The sequence below is a fragment of the Cavia porcellus genome, unplaced genomic scaffold (assembly GCF_034190915.1).
Source record: "Cavia porcellus strain 051 isolate PalLab524CR breed Dunkin Hartley unplaced genomic scaffold, mCavPor4.1 scaffold_12, whole genome shotgun sequence".
Taxonomy (NCBI): Eukaryota; Metazoa; Chordata; class Mammalia; order Rodentia; family Caviidae; genus Cavia; species Cavia porcellus.
The window spans coordinates 16,526,982-16,546,762 of NW_026947495.1; the positions used below are offsets into that span (position 1 = coordinate 16,526,982).

The 19,781-nt window shown below is 34.0% G+C and overlaps 1 protein-coding gene across 9 annotated transcripts in view; it reads right to left on the minus strand.

Moving 5' to 3' along the window:
- Epb41l5 (erythrocyte membrane protein band 4.1 like 5) overlaps positions 1–19,781 on the minus strand; it is a 131,887-nt gene that overhangs the window by 74,200 nt on the left and 37,906 nt on the right. For all 9 annotated transcript variants that reach the window (XR_010050760.1, XM_063258938.1, XM_063258939.1 and 6 more), the window contains exons 11-14: positions 17,744–17,813; positions 5,662–5,831; positions 4,490–4,596; positions 3,450–3,477 (exon numbers count right to left, since the gene is read on the minus strand). Coding sequence is in view for 8 of the 9 variants with exons in the window: in XM_063258938.1 (XP_063115008.1) it covers positions 3,450–3,477; positions 4,490–4,596; positions 5,662–5,831; positions 17,744–17,813 (375 nt within the window). In the remaining variant the exon portion in view is untranslated. The remainder of the gene's footprint in view (positions 1–3,449; positions 3,478–4,489; positions 4,597–5,661; positions 5,832–17,743; positions 17,814–19,781) is intronic.

Sequence of the window (19,781 nt, forward strand, 5' to 3'; positions counted from 1 at the left end):
CCGGTTAATGCCACCACTTCTTAATAAACTTTGAGTAAGATTCACAAGAAAGTTGGAGACAAAAATACAATATAAGGAGACAAAACAACATAAAGATGGAAGTATAAGGAAAATTACTGTCATCAGGCAATTAAAAAAAACCCTAAAACTGCAAAGTACACAGTCAAGACGTTTTTTATGTCAAACTGCTGTGTCCTTTCAAAAAATATTGTTTTCCATGGTTCACTGGAGTGAAACCATTCATGCAAACAACTGCAAGGCCAAAGTAAAAGGGCACATATGTGAGTTCAAGCACAGGTTCTCTCATGCACTATTATAACTGGCACTCAGCGGAGCTGGGGCTCCCTCTTCCCTGCTTTTCTAAAAGGTTATTTTTACTTGAAAATAAAAAGACTGTCAGTGCTTTAAGTATCCAATTTCTACTATTAACCTGCACTAAAGCATTACTTTTAGGTTAATCTTTATTCTAAGACATTTTTTCATGCTCCGTTTCTAATCAGAAACATGTACTTCAGAACATTTTCATTATGACTGGGATCTAAAATGTCTCCGAAAGTTTTCATATATTCAGAAGTGCGGCTGTTGAAAGGTGACTGGGCTATGGGAAGGTACACCTCAGTGGAACAGTCCATTTATGAATTCATAGCCAAAGGAGGTGTTAGATGGCAGGGTCTGGTTGAAGAGGGTGCCACTGGGAGTGCACCTTTGCAGGGTATTGCTCGTTCCTCAACTCCTAACCTTCTCTCTTTGCTTCCTTGCTGCCACAGGGCGAGCAGCTGTCCTCCATTACACCCTTCTACCTTGAAGTCAGCCAACTGCAGACTGAACCCTCTGAAATCCACGAGCCAAAATAAACCTGTCCTCCTTTAAGCTGCAGGTGTTGGATATTTTATTTCAGTAACAGGAAAGCGACTAAATCTTAAATGACCTTTAATTTCGCGAATACAGTAAAACACTGGAATGCTTTTGTTTACAAACCATTTGAGTTTTGTTTGCAAACTCTACATTAGAGATGACTGCGGAACAAATTAATCTGGGGAAGTGAGGTGTCACTAAGTCTTAACTTTTCAACATCATAATGCCTTTTTCGTATTTCTACAAACTTCACTAGGTGGACTTTCATTTTATATTGTTCCAGCTGCCTTTTCAGGAAAGCAAGACATGATGTATTATTAAGCAAAATGTTTAATAAGTACATAGTACCTCTGAAATTTTCCCACCGCTTTTCTATTAAAAGCTCTTCTTAGAAATAAATGTAAGCCGGGCATGGTGTGGCGTACTCCTATAATTTCAGCACTTGGGAGGCTGAAGCAAGAGGGTTGTTACAAGTTCCAGACCAGCCTCACAAAGTGAGCCGAACACCAGCCTTAACTGCACTCAAGACCTTGTCTCAAAAATAAAATAATAAAATTTTAAAAAATAAAGACAAAGGGGCTGGGGATTTAGCTCAGCGGCATAAGTGCAAGCAGGCGGTCGGGAGTTCGATCCCCGGTATCGATAAAAAGGAAAAAGACAAAAAAAAAAAAAAAATAATAATAATAAATAAATAAAGACAAAAAAAGCGCAAGCAAGCAAGCACAACCCCCAGTCAAGACATAAAATTTTGGTACTTTACATAATTAAATTTTCCCCCAATAAAGAGAACGCTTTACTTTCTCCCTGTTATTTTTAACAGCCTACTAACGGCTAAAAACATTTAACAGCAATCTTTGTTCAAAACAGAGTGCTTTTGCAGTGAATTGTTATACAGAGTCTAGCTTTAATAATTTTTCAAGTGAAAAAACTGATTAGGATAATTTCAAGGTGAGTCTGACCATATTTAACACCCCGAAACAGTACAAATAAATTTTAGAAGAAACTAGATTTGTGGGTATGGTCAGAACATGATTCTTTAGATAGACATTCCAGCAGACCTTAATACAATAGTTTGTGAAAAGCTTTATAACATTATATGTACAATAATATACATTACTAAAATTAATGGAGCTATCAAAAGTATGCCTTAATACATATAAGGGTCTAAAGTCATACAAAATTTGTTCTCTAGCCACAAAGAATGAAATTTGAAGAAAAATCAAAACATTCACAAATATGTGGAAATTAAGCAACACATTTCTAAGTAATCCACAGGTCGTAAAAATAAAATATTTCCTGTCAAATCACAAGTTAGAAAATAATCTGAGATGAATAAAAAAAAGAAAGTAAAATATATGGAATATAATTAAGCAGTTTTAGAAGAAAATTCATAGCTGAATTATGTTAAAAAGAAAATAAAAACTGGGCACAGTTTTTATTTACATCCACAATCCCAGTTACTTGGGAGGCGGGGCAATAGAGTGAGACCTGTTTAAAATTTTTTTTTTTTTTTAGTACAGGGAATTGAACTCACGACCTTGACTTGGTAGGCAGGCACTGTACCACTGAGCTATATCCCCAGTTAAAATTTGTGTGTTAGCTCAGTGGTAAAGTACTATCCTATTATGAAGTTCCCAGTACTATAAAAACAAAACACACCAGAATAAAGATCTAAACTAAATCCTAAACCAAACAGAAGAAAGAAGCATTAGAGTGAACCTTAATGAATGTAACAATAAATTTAAAAAAAAAAAAATCAATGAAACCAAAAGCTGGTTCTATTTCAATAGCAAAAACAAAACAAAAACTCTTTTAGCTTGACCACACATACAAAAAAGTAAAATATCAAAAAAGAAAGAGAAGCAGTACAATACTAGAAAGAAAAACTGGAATAATATGAACTATGTACCAAAAAAAGTAGATAAATGAGATTGAGAAATTTAAGAAACATGAAGACCCAAACTGATTCAAAATGAAAAATAGACTTGTAATAGGAGACTCAAGAATTTTAAAACTTCACACAAGAGAAAATCCGGATCAGATGGTTTTGATAGTGAATTCTACTACAGATTCAAGGAATAATATCAATTCTTTAAAACTCATCTCAAAAAATAGGAGACAATAATTATAAACATATTCTGCTGAGACCTGATATCTGATATTAAAGCCAGCCTAAGACATACATAAAAATTTCAGACCAAAATACTAGTAAACTAAAATCCCACAGTATCTAAGGGAAAATTATATACCACGACCAAGTGGGACTGATCCTAAAACTAAAACTGTTTACTTGCAAAATAATCTTTGTTCCTGGAGATACTTATTTGTAAGGATTATAATTTATCTTTATATCCTTAGGCACTTGCCAGTAACAAATTTCATTCTCATACCATATCAACTCTCATTTCATTCTTCAACTGCTTAATTTTTCTTATTTTTATCTGGCATTGTGTGTGTATTTATTCCCTGCTATACCTCTAATGCTGAGAGACAGCTTGACAATAAGACAGGTCTTATACAAATATTTAATGGCAGCAACTACATAAATTTCCAGAATATTCTACATCAATTCCTAGCTTCACAACATTACTCACCTGAGTTCTTCAGGTTTCGGTGTACTTGCTGACAGAATAAAAAAACATAACATCACATTAGTTTCACTCTACATGATAAATTGCTTCACTATTTCTCAAAGTAAAGCCTTGATTTATTGCTTTATAAAAGTCATGTTTCATAGAGATTTTTAAACCATTTTACAAAAGTTCATAACAGTAAAGGCAATAATACTGATTATTTCCATTTTAAAAATAATGTTAAGTATCTTCCTTTTGAAAACTAATCTATCTACAAGCCCAGTTATGTAAAGATGATTGCTTCTGAATCTTGCCAGTGGAAAACGAGGAGTAACAGGATTTAAATCATCATAAACTAAGATGTCAAGGCCTGGGATTTAAGCTACAATATACCATAAAAAAAAAAAAGAGGTATAGCTATATATTATTTAATTTATAATTATAAAATTATGATTTAAACAATACTGCCACATATTAGATCGTGGCAGTTGTTTTGGAAAATGGACATAATTAAAATTCAATTTGTATTTTAATACAAATTCAGATTCAAACTCAAACTCAAATTTTAATTTTGTCAAAGTAAATCATCATTTTCTTCCTTAATTGAAGCATCTTAGTTTGGAAATATGTACAGATGATGTACACTTATGATTAAATTTTAAAACTATATTTAACAGAATTCTTAGTAAAACAATATCATATGAAATAATTTTCATTTAAAATGTCCATCACATGCTATTTTTTAACTCCTAAAGGAATCAATAAACATTTTATTATGAATGATATCTGTAAGTCAAAAAAGGAGAAAAAATGTTGCTCTACAGAAAATCTGAAATAGATAATACAAAAATTGAATACAATCTTAAAACACTATCTGAATTAATATAATTTAATCTCAGCTAATACTATAGGCAATTTTCCCTTGTCTATACAGAACTTTTTAAGCTATAGGAGTACTTTGGTTGACTGGAAGAGACCAACAGAGATTGAGGTAACTTCCTTTCAAGTCAACAACACGAAACTGTTAGAAAAAACAGTTTTCAGACAGGGTTGCTCTTCACCTTTCATTTGTAGAGTTCGTCGAGAATATCGTTTGCTGGGTCTTCTTTCAAAGGATGTTGATCTTCTAGCTTTATTGGTTTTTGTAGTCTGATACTCAGTTTTCCCACTAAAATAAGGTAAGTCAACAGAACAAACTAAAGCCCACAGTAACCAGACACATGAGAATTTCACCCTGAAGAAACTACTACTACTAATCTTATTTTTTTTTTTGTCTTTTTCCTTTTTATCGGTACCAGGAATTGAACTCATGACTGCCTGCTTGCAAGGCAGGCGCTTATGCCGCTGAGCTAAATCCCCAGCCCACTACTACTAATCTTAATGTCTCTTTTTACTTCATCACTCTCTCACTTTAGGCTTGTGACAGACACCATAGATTACACTGCTATTTCTTTTAAAGCAGGCATATCATCTAGGAAAATGGCAAGTGAGTCTAGGATATGCTCTTACTGAATGTCCTCCTATCTACACTCCTCAGAGCAAAGTGTACAATAAAACAAGATTATCAGCTATTGTTTCTAACTATGATATGCTTATCAGAACAATTTTCCAAAAACATTTAAAAACCTATTATCCTGCTTCTCTTATTTCCATTTCAATTCTAAGAAAATGTGTCCTTTTTTTAAAAAGGTACAACAGAAGCTCTCTTACCTGAATTCTATATAACTGACTTGCCATATTATTATTAGCCACTCTTTAATCACATTGATACTCACAGCATGTTGAAAAGTCAAAACTAATAATCTCCTACATTATTATATAATCAGAAACATTTCTAACTCATGACAGGCAAATAAGAAATTTATAAGAATGGGACTCCAAGTTAATAAAAAACCACAAATATTATTCAGATTAATCTCACTCAGAGCAAGATACCCTTTTGCTGTATGGTTTTCTAATAGCTGGACACAAAATCCATAAAACTAGTCACTAGAAGAATTTAAACTGACAGTCAGTTAACATATAAAATAAGTCTCAAGGGTTATAAAATCCACAATACAATTATATGACTTCTTATCTATTCAAGAAATTGTAGCTAGTATTATTTATTTTTGCAAATGGGTGACTTTGTCAAATCACTTAATTTTTCCATGCTTTATTTTCTGTAGTATAAAATAAGAGGTCAGCCTATATAAAAGAATGGAAGATACAGAAAACTGGTACTAAAATTAACCTGTATCTAAATCGTGATCCTAGTCGAATAAATCCTGAGCGATGAGAACTCTTTTGGGCAGGGCCTCGGAGGCGGAAAAAGGCATGATGCTCCACAGCACATTTCCACAAATGTTTGCATGCTTTTGGATGATCCAGTCTAAAGACAAATGTATGCTCCTGCTCTTTGCCCTAAAAAAAGGAGGACACAGGAAATTACTATTAGGTTTAACAGTCCTAAATCCTCTTTCTGAGATACAAATACAATCACAGTAAGACCAAGAAGCAAGTAATCAAAAGCCCCTACCAGTACACGGGCAGGAAGATAAGAGCAACTTCCCCCACTGTAAGCAATTAGCTGATCTGGAGAAAACACAGGCTGTGATGATAGCTACTGAGGTTAAGATACAAGTTAATGTTTATAGTGTTTAGTGTTTCACTGACTTTGTAGGCCTAAACCCAGTAGTCTGATCACCTATTCTGAGGATAACAATATGCAATGTACCATCTATGTGGCATCTCCTTCTGAGGGTAGTGGCCATTGTTAATTCCCTATTATCTTGTTTTGAAGTCCTGTATCACTTTCATTGTTTTATTTGGCTGAATTTTATTCTGTTTTGTCTTGTTTGATTTTATCATATGCAATGGCATGGGCAGCAGCTATTTCAAAGATAACAAGATGTATTATTGTAGCTATTTTGGATTTACTATTATCTTGTTTTAAAGTCCTGCATTGTATTCATTGTCTCGTTTTTACTGATTCTGCTCTGTTTGATTTTTACTATGTCTGAAGGTATGGTCAGCTATTTTGAAGATGACAAGAGGCATCATGGTAACAACTGTTAATTTCCTATTATCGTGTTTTGAAGTCTTGTGTCACACTGTTTTGTCTTTATATTGGCTTTATATTGTTTTATTCTGGTTTTATTCTCTTTAAAATAAAAAAAATTTTTAAAAGGATCATATAAGATCTGGCCATACGTATGAACAGCCTTAAAAAAGTTCATTGTTTTCATTGTAATAACCACATTTTCAGGAATCAAAATAGTTAAAATTCATAGGCCTTTTTCTAAAGACTTCACATGAGCTGCTCCAATGAACAGATAGTACTATTAGCATAATTTCACAGATATAGAAACTTGGGGTTAAAGGAAATTAAGCCCAAAGTCATAAAGTTAGCAGGACAGGAATAAGAATCTGAATCCTACTAGCCTTGACTCTAGAGCCTATAACAATAACAACTAAATTACACTGCCTCTTTAGGAAAAATAATTTTTGGCAGTAATTTTCTATAGTAAAAACCTAGAATGTCTAAAAATTGAGAAAAGGTCAAGTAAATAATGACAGACTTTAACAATATACAAAGCTGCTGTGACAGCACAAATTTATAATCCCAGCTACTTTAAAGACTGACGCAGGAGGAACACAAGTTTCAGGCTAGCTGTGTGCCTAAAGTAAAACACTGTCTCCAAAAGTAAGAGCTAGGGGCTGTGGATTTAGCTCAGAAGCATAAGCGCCTGCCTTGCAAGCAGGCGGTCGTGAGTTTGATCCCCAGTACCGGGAAAAACGAAAAAGACATTAAAAAAAAAAAAAGAGCTGAGGATATAGCTCATTAGTAGAGTGCCTGTCTAGCATGCAAGACATCCTTGGTTCAACTCCCAGTACTATAAAAACAAAACAAAACAACTATGGAGTTAGGGATATAGCTCAGTGATACAGCACTTGCCTAGAATAAATGAGGCTCTGTGTCCAATCCTGGTACCACATACATAAAAATATGAAATAAAAATAACTATAGAGATAAATGAATAAAAGTACTGCTTACTTATATTACAGTGTCATATAGATGCTAAAATAAGTGAACTTGATCTATATCGCTTCACATTTAGATAAAACAAGCTAGAAATAAATATATACACATACATGTGCATACATGTAAATTTTAAGAACACTATGTGTTATGATGTTTTTATATCTGGATATATAAAAATGATATCCTCTGAAAATGATGGCCAGCTACAAGGAAGAATACTTGGGGCATTACACTGTATTATTTGTTCATATCTATCTGTATAGATACTTTTATATCTAAAAGAGCTCTAAAGGAGCATGATGGAACCTACCTACATCCCAGCACTCAGAAGGTTGAAGCAGAATCGCCTCGAACTTGAGGCAAGCCTGGGATATACAATGAGTCCAAAGTGAGCCTCAATCTCATAGCAAGACCTTGTCTCAAATAAACAAAATTGAAGCACAATGTAAAATACTCTAAATCTCGTTCATATAAAAAATGTTTTATATTCTCCAGTTTATTTAAAATATTTTATAATTTAAATGACTTCCCACTTTATAGTTCATCATTTTTCTTCCTTTTCCCCTGTAATGGGACTGAAATCAGGGTCTCTTTATTGAGCTCGCTCTCCAACTCGTTTTTTTTTTTTGTTTTGTTTTGTTTTTTTAAGTATTTGTTTTTCCTTGTTTAGAGACAGGGTCTCTCTATATAGTCCAGGCTGGCTTGAATTTGCTATGTTGCCCAGGAACTTAAGGAGATCCTCCTGTCTCAGCCTCCCAAGTCAATGTGTGCATCTTCATGTCCGGCTTTTTAATTTCTTTTGCAGACAGGGTTTCTCTAGGTCTCTCCAGGCTCAGATCAAACTTGTGATCTTCTTGACTCAGCTTCTCAGAGTGCTGGGATTACAACTGTGCCCCACCATGCCTAGCTCTTCATGATCTTGATAAAGAACACCAAACATTTACTTCCCCAATGCAGAGAGTGAATCACAAGAGGAAGAGAGAGATGGAAAGAGGGAAATGGGGAGGAGAGAAAAGGAGAAACCTGAGGCAGTAAGATCATACTGCTGGTGAGAACACTTTGGAAAACAGATAACCATGACCCAGTTATCAATGCATACCCTAGTATCCATAATTGACCTTTTCACAGCTGAAAACTGAAAATAACTCCCATCATTCAGGTGTGGCAGAATGAAAAATATTTGTTGTCTATTCATAAATGGAATATTAAAACAGTAAGAATGTGCCAACTGTTACTACTTGCCATAACAGAAACACAGTACTGAAACAAAAACCAGGCCACTGTGTTCTTTCTTGCATGGGTGGCTATCCTCATGCTTTGGGTTGCACTTCTTTTCCTACTTTTACCTGGCACACACTGGCTCTGCAGAGCAGTTCTATTTCCTGTCCTTAATAAAACTTTGCCACTGATAAAGAAAAAAGAGAGAAAGAACAAAACACAAAATTCAAAGGACTGGTAAAAACTAACTATCATGCTAAAGTCAAAATGATTAGCCTTAGAAAACTATTTTGTAAGGACTATAAAGGAAATTCTGTAATTCTGTAGCATTCTATTTCTTGATCTAAATGTTGGTCATAAAAATGCATGTGAAAATTCGGCAAACTGTACTTATCTGAATCTATATTACGCATCAAAGGTATTCATCAAAATAACGTCTAATCCAAACAAATAAATGAGAAGACATAAAATTGAAAGAAAACATTTCTATGAAACAAAAACCTATAAGCCATTAAAGATTGATTAAGTTCACCTGTGTAGTCTTTTAGGCACTAGGAATGTAACTCATTGATAGAACACATGTAAGGTCCTGGGTTTAATCCCCAGCATCAAAAGAAAAAAAAAAAAAATTGAAGTACATGGCAAAAACACTATACACTATGTCTTAAGAAACAGAATATTTACATTTTATTTTATATCACCAACAGCTACCTCTATAAGAAAAACAACAACAACAACAAAAAAAAATGACCAAAGAAAGAAGAGACATTTTGAAGAAAAGAAAATTCTTTTTTTTTTTTTTTTTTTTTTTTTTTTTTTTTTTTTTCGGTAAAGGGGATTGAGCTCATGACCTGGTACCTGCTGGGCAGGCACTTATGCTGTTGAACTAAATCTCCAGCCCCCAGGAGAAAATAAAATTCAAATGGCTCAAATATATGATAAAACGTTCAATCACTCATAATAACAAAACTAAAAAATCTACAGTGAAATCCTATTTTTTACCTTTTGAATAAAAATGTTTGATAGCTGAGATAATAAGCGTAAATTGGCAGGATTTTTATTTAAAAAAAGATACAATGATGAAATAGAGTTTCAAAACACGTTAGTGGGACAGTTATAGTAGTTGATATGTTACATAATAATGTCTTCTTAGTAGTTATTCAAGGTATAAGATATATGCTATTAGCACACATTATTACTAAGATATAAGATATTAGTATAATATTAGCACAAAACTTTCTTTTCAAGGAACTAAGCTAGCTGTATAAATGTCTTAACTATGTTGTATATATTTATTTTTATTTTTTCCCTTTCTTCCTTTTCTCTTTTCCAGAACAGTTTTTTTCTTTTCAAGAGTGTCTTCCCAATTCACGGTATCTATTGTACATTTCAGATCCTATTTACTTGTTTAGTTTCTCACACTAGTGAGACAATATGTTTACACATATGAATCTGATTTACTTCACTTGTGAGTATAGTCTCGAGTTGCATCCATTTACCTATGACAGTCTCCAGTTTACCCTTCTTTGTAGCTGAGTAACACTCCATTATATAAAAAAAGCCCCTCATCATTTTTAATACATTCCCTGATGGATGGGCATCTGAGTTGCTGGCAGGATCTTTATCCAGGATAAATGTTCATAACCTTGAATGAGCAAATCTACTTCTAGGAAATTTTGTTACACACTTGGAAAAATATCAATGATGAATAAATGTCAATTATTGAGAAGTGGTTAAATAAACATACACCAATATGCTGGAATATTATGCAGTTTTAGTTTATATTTTTAAAATATATAATATAAACTTATTGAGGATAAGGAGATTACAGTATATAAGTATAGGAACTTGTGAAAAAGAATGAATAACATTTGTTTGTAGGCATAAAATACATTCAAAAAAATCCAAAAAATCGATACAGTATTTGGACAAATCTAAAATGTAAGCAATTATAAGATGCACTATTATTTTATGTCCCAATAAAAGTGCTACCAATTAAATAACTGTATTTTCTTAAAAGAGAATTTTATTCTTAAAAGATCACTTTTAGATTTAGACACATATAATGCTTAAGCATAACTAAACTTACAAGAAGGAAAATATTACTAAAACCAGCTAATTACTGTCACATTCAAAATTTGCCTCTTCTTCCCTAATGTAAGTAATGATTCAAATATATAAAAGTATGCGGTAATCATGATTCCCCATTATGTGGCCTTGAAGCCTTATAAAGTTTTCACTTATTAATTGGAATGGCTTTATTCTTGGCTGCTTGATATGGAAATATTTGAAGCTGTAGTATATGAAGTTATAGTCAAATATTTCAAGGAAAAAGACAGACATTATGGTAACTACTATTAAGTCAGGTTATTTGGTGGTGAAGCACTAGGTTACTGAAACAGACATGCTTTGACCTGTATTGTTATGTTGTTATGTCCTTTTTTTATCTCAATTTCTCCCTTATTCATTAAAAAATTATTTATTTTTTTATGATTTTTTTAATTAAGGGAAAAATTTTTAAAAATTAGCAGGATATATTATAGTAACTTTTTTGATTTCCTATTAACTTGATTTGAAGTCCTGTAATACTCCCCCACTATCTTGTTTTGACTGATTAGACTCTGTTCCGTTCTGTATGATAGTATCAAGTTTGGGGGTATAGGCAACTACTTAGAAAGCAATAAGATTCACTAAGATGTCCATTCTGGTGTGACTATTATCTCCTTTATATGGTACATTTAATCCTGTAATGTTTACAATGTTTCGGTTTTATTAGTCTTATTCTCTACTGTTTAGTTCAACTTTATAATACCTAATGAGATAGACAATTCTTTTTAAGGAAGCAAGAGGCATTATGGTAACCATTGTTGATAACCTTGTACTCTGTTTTTACATCATGTGCTATGTCTATCCTTGGTTTGACTGACAGCTTTGTTTTGTCATATTTAATTTTATTCTCTTCCAAAACAAAAAGTAGTAAGAACTAAGGAGTAATAAAACCCAAAATGTGTAAATTTTGTCGTAAAAAAGAGAGGGAAAAAAAGTGCTCCAAAGGATACAACTGCAAGTGTGTTTAGGGGTGTTAAATAAATGACTATATTAATGTTTTTGGTTGGATCATTGAACACAACTGTTTACAGTCTCACTGTTTGAATGTCCACTTTGTATGCTTTGATACTGTGACTTGAGCAACTATCTCTAAGATGATAATGTGTAATCTATTAACTGGTGATTTCTTACTGGTTTTTTTTTGTAGTCTGTATTACTTGTACCTTTACACCACTTTGTTTTGTTTTTTCTCTTTTTCCTTTTAAATAAAATTTTTAAAAAAAATTTGCCTCTTCTGAATCACTTAACTCCTTGGTTGATGATATGATTGTTCTCTCTGCCAATAGAAAATTTCTTCTTGGGGCTGGGGATTTAGCTCAGCGGCATAAGTGCCTGCCTTGCAAGCGGGCAGTCGTGAGTTCGATCCCCGGTACCAGTAAAAATGAAAAAGACAAAAAAAAAAAAAAAAAAAAAAAAAAGAAAATTTCTTCTTGAAATACTGCATCATTGATTTTCTTCCAACCTATGTGACAAGGCAAACCTCTGCATATATTTCAGTAGTAACACTTCAAACCTTCAAAACTTGTAACATGTTTCATTTACTTTTAGAATCTTCTGAGATTCTATTTAAAAGGACATTATACATTTTATTTGCAAACAAATCCTGGAGATGAGCTTTTCTGACTAAGCAGTCTGAGATGGAGTAAAGTGAGACCAAATACTCTCAACAGCAAATGAGGTTGCAGCTTTGCAATATAAAACAGATCATTCTCCATTCTCCTTGCAATATAAAACAGATCATTCTCCAAAAACATGAATTACCCCAAAAATGACAAATTTATTTCCCACAAACTTGTTGGAAAGATTTTTCTGCATTTACAGTAACTGATTTCAATATTAAGTCATAGTGTCATACTTTATAACCCATTTTAAGTAGAAACTAACATACTTGTACTATTAACAATGAATAAATTTCATTGAATTTGGTAAATTATGTAACAATTATTGACTGGCAACATTAAAGCAAAACCTACTGTAAAATGCATCCCAATTATTTTCAGAGATATTAAAAAGTTTTTTAAACAGTGTGGCTTAAAATTGATGAAATAAGTAAGACTGAGTGCATTATAGAGGAGGAAACTGATTGGAGATAAAAGACTTCATTTTCCCCTGCATGACTTTTCACATTTCCAGTGATTAAATGTACCATATAAATGAACATTAGGTTACTAAAATTTATGCAGAAATATTAGGTAACTCAGGCAAGCTGTTTTTAGGTTTTTTTTTTAAAAAATAAGGTAGTTGACATTCTTGATCATTAAAATACAACTGGTATTTTTCAAAGTCTGAAATAAGGAAGAAAGGTAAAATTATACATTATCTGAAATATATTTTGATTTTGTTTTTATGTTAATTATCTCTTTGAGAACAGAGATCAAAAAAAATCTCTTTTGGGTCTGGGGATACAGCTCAGTAGCACAAGCGCCTGCCTGGCAAGTGCATGGTCCAGAGTTCGATTCCTGGTACAAAAGAAAAAACAAAAACAAAACAAAACAAAAAACTCTCTGTTTTCTTCCGCCTGTACTGGGTAAGGAATATAGGAACACACAACATTTTTTTTTTTTTTTTTTGGAAGACACAGTCTCACTATGTAGTAGGCTAGTCTTTTTTCTTTTTTTCTTTTGTGTTTTTCATTTTTATCAGTACCGGGGATCGAACTCACGACCACCTGCTTGCAAGGCAGGTGCTTATGCCACTGAGCTAAACCCCCAGCCCCAGTAGGCTAGTCTTGAACTCACAATGAACCTCCTGCCTCAACCTGGCAAGTGCTACCATTACAGGCATGCACCACTATGCCAGGCTGTAAATACACAACTTTTAAAAAGATAAAGCTCTATAGTCATCACACCAAATATTCTAGTCATTCACCAAAATATTAAAGATAACTCTGTACATTAAGATCTAAGCAAAGCACACATTAAAAACAGTGCCTAATAAATCAGCACTGGGATTCCATTATCCCCTATTCCTAGACCTTTGTCTTATAAGAAATGCGTATTTATTAACTATTATGTGTTGCACACATGCAACAAATACATGTCTAGGAAAACAAGGGAAAAAAAATCAAAACCATCCAAAGCTGTAATCCCTTTGCAGTAATATGCTCAGCAATCTAAAAAACTTTTCTCTACATAAACTATTGTCTTAAAAAAAAAAAAAAAAAAAAGGCCAGGCATAAAACTAATGCTATACTCAAAATTCACTTGCTGTAACAGAAAGTGTTTTTTCAATGTCAATACAAATTTCCTGGCTACACAGCATTTTAGTGCATGAGAGCAAGGTATTTGTTTCTCTACTAAGTGGATGCTCTCACTGTATTCAAATTCTTTGAAAACATGGAATATCCCTCATTCAGCCCAATGAATTTTAAAAAAAAGAAAGAAAAAAACAAAAACCCTGTCTTGTCCCAGGCACATAAACATTCAGTTTCCACATTTCATACCTGAATACTTTAAAGTCAAAATAGAAAACCAACATACACTGACTGAAAAGCAGAGCTTCCTGTGAAGCAGCAGCAGCCTGATACAACAGCTTTTGACAAACAAAAGCTTTTTTAAAATTTTTACTAACGTTGACCAAAATTTACTAAAGTTGCATATATATAAAGTTGCATATATAAACATTTTTCAAGAGGTTTTCTTAGGGAAAAATGGTTCTCCCATTTCAGCATTAAAATTTTGAAAAACAAAACAAAAACTGTAACAATCTACAGGAGATTTGAACTGTGCTACATTCTTGCTCTTTTTCCCAGGTATTATATTGATTAGACTCACATAAATCCACAATAACCAAATATCAGAAGGCTACTATCATGACATAGTGCAACACTTGATTTCAGCTTTTTACTGATTAATATGTGTGGAATTTACAATGTTATATTTTATCTTTAAAATATACAGAAAAGAAAATGAAAAATGCCCACTAAAAAGAAAAAAAAAGCATGACCAAAAGTTAACATCTATTAACTACTAGAAAAAAATCAGGTTTAAAACAAGATTCCATTATGAGTAAAATTCAAAAAATGAAACCAAATACTGACAAAAGTTTCAGCAAAATAAATATATTTTTAACTTTCACCTACTGCTTGTGAGACTGACTTCACACTGATACAAACAAAATGCATTATTTCTAATGATGAAGAGAAGGGGAAAAGTGAATTGTAAACTATAACTGTAGATATAAAGATTTTATCAATATTTATATATACATATATCTTAAAGTTTATCAATTTGCATACAGCAGGATTTTGAGCAAATAATTCTTTTTTTTTTATTTTGAAGGAAGTAAAATACAACACAACAAGACAGAATAAGGGCAACTGAGATAGTGTAGTGAAATTGGTACAGAACTTCACAGCAGGTTATCAGGATAACAGTAATAGGTATCACACTATATTGTTATCTTCACAATAGTTGTTCTTTCAAAAACATGTATCAAAATAAAATGAAATACAGAACATTATAGAACTTATCAAAACATATTGAATAGAGCAGTACCATTAATCAGAATAAAACAAAACAGTAATAAAAATATTTGCCTTCAAAGGGATGGTAGAAGGAAATCCACCTTATTTGCTATGGTCAACCTCCCAAGAGATGCTCAGATCTCTGGTTCCCATTTGTTAACGGGAGGAGGGGGTGGTTAGAGGAAGTGGGATGTTTTGACTCTCAGCCCATGCACCAGTAGGCTCACTATTGCTTAGCAGGAAGGCAGGCTGGTTGCTTGGTTTCCCAGCGTCCTGAGATCCAACACGGCACGGATCTCAGGAGACACTGGTGGGTCTCCCCCTGGAGGGGCTGCAGCCTGCCACACCGCAGCTGCTTACCAGGGAAGTAAGCTAGTTGCTTGCTTTCCCAGCATCCTAAGTTCCAACATGGTGTGAATCTCAGGAGTTGCTGGTGGTTCTACCCCTGGAGTGGCCGCAGCCTGCCACACCATAGCTGCTTACCAGGGAGGGGAGCTGCTTCTTTGATTTCTCCAGCATCCTAAGTTCCAACATGGCGCTGATCTTAGGAGTTGCTGATGGTTCTCTCACTGAGGGGGCCGCAGCGAGCAAATAATTCTTTGAGTTATATATACAAAGTCATATAACTGTCACCAAAATCAGAGAACTATTCTGTGATCTGAGCCCCCAAAATGCTCTTCACTTTGCCTCTTGGTAGTCAAATCCTTAATGTGAAGCAGCAGCAATCTTGATTTATTCTCTATTCCTAAGTGCTTGCCTTTCCCAAACAGTATACAGTCCTTTGAGTCTGGCTTTTTACCTAACACAATGTATCTGAGATGCTTCTATATGAAAGTGAATTATAACTGATACAAAAAATCCTTAGTTCAAAATGCTTTATTAAAGATTATTAGGGGGATGGGAGTTTAGCTCAGTGGTACAAGCACCTGCTTGGCAAGTGTGAGGTCAAGATCCCTGATACCAAAAAAAAAAAAAGATTATTAGGTAGGTATTTCTGACTAATCTTTTTGATGAAGTAAAGGGATAAAGCCACTTAAGTGCAACTTGTTACATACCTCAGATATATTACCAGTGAAGAAATAAGAACTTTTAGTCAATTGCGAGTCCGGGGCAAAAAAGGAAGAGCTAGATGTTTGCTAGACTGTGTTTTGTGGCTTCTATTCGCTGTGGACTGCTTAGAAAGAACCTGGGAGACCTCCGAGCCATGCAATGGAGGTGGTGACCTTTGAGGATGTGGCTGTGAACTTCAACAGTGAGGAATGGACTTTGCTGAGTCCATCCCAAAAGAAGCTCTACAAAGATGTGAAGGGGGAAACCTTTAGGAACATGGCTGTTACAGAAATGACAAGGTAGTGAAATGTTATGGACATACATTTTGGAATCAGTGTAAAGAAGTATTCCTTAATACTCCAGAAGCTAATGTGGGTGTGAAAGAAACAGAAACACAGCACAATGTTCAGATCCATGAAAAACATCAAAGTGGAGGGAAAAACTATTTATGTAAGCAGTGTGGGAAAGCTTTTACCAAACATGAACATTATAAGCAACATGAAAGTATTCACATTGGAGAGAGACCCTACATATGTAAGCAGTGTGAGAAAGCTTTTACTACACGTACATATTTTTGAGTCCATGAAATAATACATACTGCAGAAAAACTTATATACGTAAGCACTGTGAGAAAGCTTTCATCACACGTACATAGTGTGTAATCCACAAAAAACTTCACATTGGGCAGAAATTGTATATATGTAAGGAATGCGGGAAAGTGTTACCCAATGTGGACATTGTAAGAAACATGAAAGAATTCACACTGGAGAGAAACCGCAAATATATAAACAATGTGGGAAAACTATTACACTTGTGGAGATCATAAGAAACATAAGGATTCACACTGGAGAGAAATCCTACTCATGTAAGCACTGTGGGAAAGCTTTCAAGCACACATACATATTATGAAATGCATGAAAAAGTTCACACTGGGCAAAAACCATAATTTTGAAGTTGCATTTGTTTTAATTATTTGATGCACATGCTTCATTTTCTGTGTCACAAATGATGTTTCTGAAATTGATGCTGTATTTCACATTAAGATATTCACTTATAGAGGCTTGGAACATGTGTTTTTGACAATGATGTACTCTTTTCATATAACTTGTTCAGTAACAAATGCTATGTTTTTCATGTTGTGGCAGGAGACCTGCTTATACCTAACATCACTGGATATCATACCATGTACATTGTGTTGCCTGTTTTTTTTTTTCCACAATAGAGCAAATATTGACATTAAAAAAAAAAAAAGAACTTTTGTATTATTTTCAATCTTAATGGCAGAAAACTGTATTTTACCAGTGATGTGACCGGAATCAGGAAATTACTGTAATTACTAGGATTCTGTTCTATGTATTTTTTTTTAAAACAATAAGATACATTCCCCTCTTTAGAATATGTTACCATATAACATAGTTATTAAGTAAGTAATGCAATTACTTCTCCTACCTGTTCATCATCTTCTACCACCACTAAGGTTAGTTTATTCTTCTTAAAATCCAATCTGGTTATCTTAGGCCTATAATAATGAGATGAACAGCCAGATTAGAAATTTGTTTTTTCTTTTAAATACATTTAATTGTTTAACTTCTGAAAGTACTACTGATAAGAAGTTAAACATAACCTGTCACGAAAAGTCTCTACCCCAAAGGAAAGGTTAAAATACTATTTCAAACGCAGTACCTCTCATGAATTGATGCAGCTCATGTATCAGACATTAATAGGATCAAGGAAAAAAGAGTATGAAGAAATCTGTATATTTCATAAACCCCAACTATGCTGTAAGAAATTTCTCAGACCTGAATAAACTGTTTCAGTATTAAAGGAACATCACAGGAACTGAATATAGGAAAGACCACAAAGCATAAAGAATATTATCCATTAGGGTTTTCCACTCTATTTTCTATAGCAATCTTGATGTAATTTTTTTAAAGACAGATCTTACTAATTTTCAAAGGCTGTCCTCAAACTTAAGAGTTCTACCACCTGATCCTGCTCAGTAGCTGGGATCACAGGAGTGTGACAATTAAGCTATGTCAACTTCACTGGCCTGGGAGTTGCCTGGAAAATTAGTAAAGCAAACTTTCTGAATGTGTCTGGGTGGAAAATGGTGGTATGAGCTGAGGCCTATATCTGGTCCCTCAACCTTCTCTGGTGCTCTTCCCCTACTATTTATGGGTCAGTAGTTACTTAGTTTTACTGTGCCATGTTTTTGCACCATGATGTTTCTATCCAGTGCTGGTCGGTCATGACCCTGGATCCCTCACCCTTTTTCCTTGGCACTGTTCCCCTGCTCTGCTTTTCAGTCACTATGAGGCAAGCACTATTCCACTGCCATGCCCTTTAGTAATAATGTTTCTGTCTTGGACCTACCAGATCAGCTCTGAGTCTCTCAAACCTGTGAGCCATGTTAAGCTTGTCTTTCTTTAAAGTTATGGGTGTTAGGTATTGTGCCTCAATGAGGAAAACCGACATGCTATATACCCTGTTCAGGAAATACGCCTTAAAATTAAAACAAAACCAGCTCACTTTATAGCCTACTTTCCATCTTTATTTTTCTACCTATTAGCAAAATTCTAAACCACCTGCCACATTTGAACTCTGTGCATGTATGAACTATGAATTTAAAAACACTAATTCTCACTGATATAGTATCTTTTAGTTTTTGCAACAATCTTATGAAGAGGCACAAACAGTGTGCTGTATCTCTGCCTAAAGCACTCTCTGGACATTCAGTGATTCCATCTGCCCAATAAGTAGAATGGATATGCCAGAGAATTACTACGCAAAGACTGAAGAGATAAATCACCACTTCTTCATTCATAAAGGAACAAATGGAAAGTGTTCCACTTAAATCTATCAGAGTCCTTCCAAGGAACACCTGGAGGTCAATTTGAATTTGGGTGGAAGGGTTCTCAGATAACCATCTGGATGTCTGTAAAAAAGTTAGCAACACAGAGCCAAAGATACTGAGGCCATTTTGGATTGCGTGTACAACACCAGTACACTCCTCTAAGCTCTGACATGAACATAGTAATATAAACACTGTATTCTTGATTTAAGCCTTTAGAACACACACACACAAAAAATCTAAATTATGGTTATGAAATCCACATAAAATTTATCCCTGATGTGAAAGTAAAATGTAATACATAAGTATGGAAGATAAAACTCAAAACAGAATGAGTAGTCAAACTTAACAAAAGGGGTAAAAATACTCATACACAAGAATAGGCAAAGGGAACACTGTGTGGAAAAAGAAACAGTAAAAACAGTGACACAGTCACACAAAGGGAAAGAGTATCCATGTTAATAACACTTAATAAAAACAGAAATTTAAATGAGTATGGTGGTATGCATCTGTAATCCCAGCACTCAGGGAGGCTAAGGCAGGAAGACCGTGTGTTCAAACCCACCGTGGGCAACTCAGTAAGACCCTGTCTTAAGCAATAAAAAAGAATTGGGAGATGTAGTTCAATGTGAAAGT